General features: G+C 37.1%; 1 protein-coding gene across 1 annotated transcript; it reads right to left on the bottom strand.

The window, feature by feature from the left end:
• On the bottom strand, positions 1 to 2,460 carry LOC137988444 (NGFI-A-binding protein 1-like). Its single transcript, XM_068834431.1, has 5 exons — positions 2,446 to 2,460; positions 2,038 to 2,235; positions 1,802 to 1,895; positions 1,339 to 1,436; positions 1 to 1,150 (listed from the first exon to the last, which is right to left on the bottom strand). Exons 1-5 carry the CDS (start codon positions 2,458 to 2,460, stop codon positions 401 to 403), a joined length of 1,155 nt encoding a protein of 384 aa, XP_068690532.1. The 3' UTR covers positions 1 to 400.
• Positions 2,461 to 5,683: the final 3,223 nt, after the last annotated feature.

Below are 5,683 nucleotides of genomic sequence, written 5' to 3'. Positions count from 1 at the left end.
AGTTCTAGGTTAGTCTCCTTTGACACAAGATAAATGGCATCACTTTTACTTTCTGTTATTCTCAAGGCAGCCAGAGGCATCTGCAACAGCTTCCTTTTTGCATCCTTTGCCTTGTACTTTATCCCAGGATTTGACATTCGAAAAGCTTCATTCAAGTTTATGAAACCATCATCAAGGATCCGCTTTGCAACACTTAACAAGCCAATACAGCCACTACATGGTTGCTTATGTTCTTGATAACATATTTTTTCTTTTGTTAGAATGTACATATCCAGTGTGAATCCATCTAATCTGGATACATCAGTAAAATTGTCAAGTTTGATGTAATTCGATAAGTTTTGATAACTTTTCAGACACACAATGTCAGTCTCACAAGGCCCCCTCCTAGATTTTGAAGTTTCTAGAGGGGGCTGTCCCAAAAATTCTGACCCCCTTTTTTTGCAGTTTGTGTCTGACTACAGGTTTCCTTTGCATTAACATGTGTTTCCTGGGGATCAGTCACATTTCCACCTTCTATTTCTACTGTTGTACCTTTTTCTTTAATCTTTTCTTGATTCAAGCTTTTAAAGACACTTCTCTGTTTCCTCCCCTCACCACTAGTACTCTCTTCTCCATCATCAAACTTTTTAGTCTTCTTATACCATTTTGCTTTCTTGTCCTTTCTTTGCAACAATTGTAACTCCTGCTGCAACTTATGTAATTCTCGCCTGAGTGTGTTCATTTCTTTCTGAAGTTTTTCACAAGTCTCCCAGTCTTTGGAATTTTGGGCTTTACTTTGATGTAACATTTTGAACCTGATTTCTTTTTGCTTTCCATCAATATCTTCCATGAGGTTACTAATATGCTCTTTCCTAAATGAATCAGTTGTGTACTTTCTCTTTGTTGGTCTCTCTTCATCTCTTTCACTGGACAAAGTTGATCTTGATTTACCCTTCTTAAATGAAAAAGTGGTATCGTTCCTTACAGCTTCTTTGGCTTGTTCATAAAGCACATCTCTCTTTATTAAGAGGGAAGGATCTTCCAACGCCAGTTTTGCTGAGGCCTGATTAACAGCAGCCTCATAAGGTGTCAAAACCCTTGTGGATCCCTTGCCATAGATCTTGGAAGATTCAATAAGATCCTGTTGGGTGTTACTGGTTACACAGGATGCCTACAGTAAGAAGGAAGTTCCTGTTAAGTGCAATGTACAAAGGGTGACTTCCGTATTCCCTTTGAATAGAAAAATGATGATATATATGTGTGTGTGTGTGTGTGTAAATATGTAATTAAAGATAAGTTTTCGAAAATATGCAAGTGAATTTTTCATGGTCATACAGTTAGGCCAGATGCTGCACTAACCTTTACTTTTGGGCCAATCTGAATGTTGCCATTATTGACTAAAATAGTAGCCTGGACTTGTCCAGAGCTGGTGACACCTGCTGACCTTGCTGAACCAGCTGTTATCAAAGACATAATTATAAAATACATTTTACAAGTAGGTTAACAAGCATGTCTTCTCCCAGTCAGTTTTATTGGGATTCATGTCTTGCTACAAAGTGTTGTGGTGGAGTTGGAAATTTCTAGAAGTGTGCCAGCATTGCAAGTTCTAGGCAAAGGTTCACTCTTACATGTAAAAATGTAGCAAATGAAAGCACAGTTCTACAAACAAAATTATATGCAATGGACATTACCTTCTTATTCAAAGACATGCAAACAAACTAAATTTCTTGCAGCAAACATTCCAAAAGAATTATAAATTTTTCTAGTGTGGCTCTTGACTTATAAAATTGAATGTTACAAAATTGTAGAACACTGCACTTACCTTTGGATGTTGAAGCACAAGTGGTAGTAGAGGTACATGTCAAAGTACAAGTGTTTGAGGGCTTAGTGGTGGCTTGGTTTAGTTGTTGACATTGCTAAAGAAAATAAATCTTGTTTTAAACTCTGTTCTTTATATAATTATATAATTCATCTAGCAAGTGACATTTATAAAAAAAATAACGGACATTTATTAAACAAAGCGAATCTTACAGTTTAATATTATTATTAAAAACTTACATTTTCTTTCAAAATTAAACGAAGCTTTCCCTTGTCTTTTATAGATGCAAAGTCGGCCTCCTCTATATCCAAATACTCGCCCCACTCGTTATCATATTCTTGGAAGACTAACGTTTCTGCGATGTCAATTTTAAATGCTGTTTTAACAGTGGACAGAAAAGTATCGTCAATGACGACAACTTTTCGTTGCTCACCGTACTGCACAAGAACCCGAATAACAAAAACGGGAAAAGTAATTAGCATTGTAATAAAGTCAATATCAAGCGTGCTCATGAATATGAACACATACGCAATCATGAAAAACAAAAAAAACCGAAGACAGTTAATGTACCTGTAAACACATGACCATAGGGTAAAAGAAGTGTTGGTCTGTGTGTATTTAAAGGAAAATAAAACAGATTTGCTTACCTTTCTTTCGCTCATAGTTCGGCGGGAAAAGCAGAATGATCGAAATATCTGTCGGAGGAGACTCGTTACCAGGTTCTTTCGGTCTTCCAAGATGGCGGCCATGTCAAATTCCCGACCCCAGGGCAGTACCCAAATGTCAAAATCCCTACCCAGGGAAAAGCTCGCGGAGTCAATTTCCCGTGGGTTGCCCGCCCCCCCCCCCCCCCCCCCCACCCTGGGGCTTAACATTGATAGGTGCATTACGCCATCGAGTCGCAGAAAGATAGTCTGCTGAGCCGGATGCATTTTATTAAAATTCTGAAAAAGAAGGTGAATTTTCTATCCATTTGTATTATTATGGCCGTTTGTTTTCTGCAATTACTGAATTTCTGTGTATTTCGAGCTGTAATGCTATTTCATATTCAACTATTTGTATCGTTTGGAATCATCCTCACTAATGTTGTCAGCATTTTGTACCATGCTTGGTGCAGCGTTTTATGTTTGGATGAACCTATTTTGAATGCATTCAATGACTGTGACCTATTTGAGAAAGGCGCACAGCTATCTGTTGTTGTCGATGTTGATAATGAAGAATCAATAAATGACTTGCAACTTCGATCTCGTTATGCTACGTTTGTTTATTGTAAATGTTTAAAAGGGCGTCGCCATGTTGTTCAAAAGGATGGAGAACCAAGAAGAATTTCAGCGAAACAGCTAACGCGAGCCTTACAGGAGAACATATTTGAGAATGCCGCGCAGCCATCTGTTGTTGTGGATATTGATAATAAAGAATCAGTAAATGAGTTGCAACTTCGATCTCGTTACGCTAAGTTTGTTTATTGTAAATGTGTAGGAGGGCGTCAACAAAGGGACCGAGAACCAAGCAGAATTCCAGTGAAACAGCTATCAAGAGCCTTGCATAAGAGCAGATCTTTCAGGAAATTAGTTCGAAAATATATTAAAAAGAACGTACCGAAATCTTCTGCCATGCATTTATTTACGAAATTGAGTGTACTTAATCGTAAGTTAGACTATTTGTATGTAAGACTAAGGTCTGCTGCTAAGAAGAGGAGTACACGAAGGACGTGGTGGACAGCAAATCGAAAGAAAAAACCTAAAACTCGCCGTGGAAGAGTGAAACTTAGGTGTAACTATACTTCAGTAAGATCTGTTTATAAGAACGTTAACCATAGGACGAATCATACAGAGTTAAAGCTGTCTAATGATATAGAGAAAAACCCTGGGCCCATTGATCATACCAAAACTATTCAAGCGCCTTATAGTCAAGGCAATGTGGAATTGTTCGGCCAGAATGCAGGCACTCAGTGTGTAGCAATGTCTCTTACTTCACTTATCTATAATTACAGGAATAATATTATATCATCAATGGACTTGATCAACATCATGAACATTGGTAATGAATTGTATTCTGGGTTATCTAGACTGTCCAGACAAACTTTCCTGTTGTTAACTGAGTTACCAGAAGTGCTCAATGTGTTTAATACAGATTATCAGCTTCAATACAGTTCAAGCTATAGTGGTACTATAAATGGTAGATCCATTATACATGGTTTGAGTTTCTGTATGCCTTTGGTTGATGCGTTGCTAACATTAGTAAGGCAAAACTACCAATCCTTTCTTTTAACAATTGAATGTAGTACTGTTTCTATATACTGTACTCCAGGTGGTAAATTTAAAATATTTGATTCACACGCTAGGGATGCATTTGGTATGCCCCATTCTCAAGGAACATGTGTATTATTAGAAGCACAAAGTATACAGGATGTCACATGTTATTTGCAAACCCTGTATGAAAATCCAAATACATTGTTTGAGCTGATAGGTGTTCACATAACAAGACTAGAAAAGGACAATAATCACTTAGTTGATGAGGACAGTGAAATCTCTCAATCAGAACTTGCTGATGATGGTGGAGAAATGGTGCATATTTCAACAAGAAACGATGAGTCTTTTATACGACACTGTTGTGCTTTATCGTTTTATAGCATTTGTTTTTCAGTGGTTAAGGCATGCACTTACTGGAATTCACAAACTCTAGAAGCAATTATTGACCATGGAAATGAGTTTTACAAGGAACAATTTTCACGTCCTGTTGAAAATCTCTGTTTACACAAATTTCCAAACAAACTTAACATATATGATGCAACTATTGATGTTGTCTTTACAGCACAAAAAGAAGGCATATTTAGTTGTGCATCCAGCAGTAGCACACTCTTCCAGAACTTTATTTTGGATAACACAAGAGGCAATACTGGATTTATAATATGGTTTTCAAATTACTGTGCAAGTTGCATATTTCAGCACAATTCTAAGACTAAAAGCACCAAATACTACTTAATAATATTCCATAGTGATGGAACTTAAGATGAATTTCAAACTGTCAATGACAGCAACTTTCTTCTTCAAGCCCTCGCCAATACTGCAAAAAAAATCAATACAACTAATAATTTAGAGGTAGCATACATTATCAGATTTCTGAACTGTTACAGTAATTTGTCAAGCACATTAAGACAAAAGGTATTAAGGAAACACAAATCCAATAGGCAGAAAAATTCACTTGCTGAAAAACGAAGAGAAAGTTATGCAAACATGGAACCTAGTGCTAAACGAAAATACTTGGTTAGCAAAGCAGAATGGTACAAGTCATTAGATCCTACAGAGAAAGAAAAACTCTTGTCTGACAGAGCAGAGTGGTACAAATCACTAGATCCTGCAAAAAAAGAACAACTCTTGTCTGACAGAGCAGAGTGGTATAAATCTCGAGATCCTGCAGAAAAAGAAAAACTCTTGTCTGACAGAGCAGAATGGTATAAATCACTAAATGTTGCAGAAAAAGAACAACTCTTGTCTGACAGAGCAGAGTGGTACAAATCACTAAATCCAGCAGGAAAAGAAAAACTCTTGTCTGACAGAGCAGAGTGGTACAAATCATTAAATCCTGTAGAAAAAGAAAAACTTGTGTCTGACAGGGCAGAGAGGTACAAATCACTAGATCCTGCAAAAAAAGAAAAGTTATTGTCTGACAGAGCAGAGTGGTACAAATCACTAAATCCTGCAGAAAAAGAACAACTCTTGTTTAACAGGGCAGAGTGGTACAAATCTCTAGATCCTGAAGAAAAAGAAAAACTCTTGTCTGACAGAGCAGAGTGGTACAAATCACTAGATCCTGCAGAAAAAGAAAAACTCTTGTCTGACAGAGCAGAGTGGTACAAATCACTAAATCCTGTGGAAAAAGAAC

The sequence above is a fragment of the Montipora foliosa genome, chromosome 2, assembly GCF_036669935.1.
Source record: "Montipora foliosa isolate CH-2021 chromosome 2, ASM3666993v2, whole genome shotgun sequence".
Lineage (NCBI taxonomy): Eukaryota > Metazoa > Cnidaria > Anthozoa > Scleractinia > Acroporidae > Montipora > Montipora foliosa.
The sequence above is the reverse complement of the archived record's forward strand: the minus strand, read 5'-3'. Positions and strand labels throughout refer to the sequence as shown.

Excerpts from the sequence above, each read along its gene's own strand:
- LOC137988444 (XM_068834431.1), bottom strand. Across the intron at positions 1,896-2,037 it reads GTTTAATTTTGAAAGAAAAT|CAATGTCAACAACTAAACCA; the intron begins GTAAGTTTTTAA and ends TATTTTCTTTAG. Across the intron at positions 1,437-1,801 it reads TTGTGCTTCAACATCCAAAG|CTGGTTCAGCAAGGTCAGCA; the intron begins GTAAGTGCAGTG and ends CTTTGATAACAG.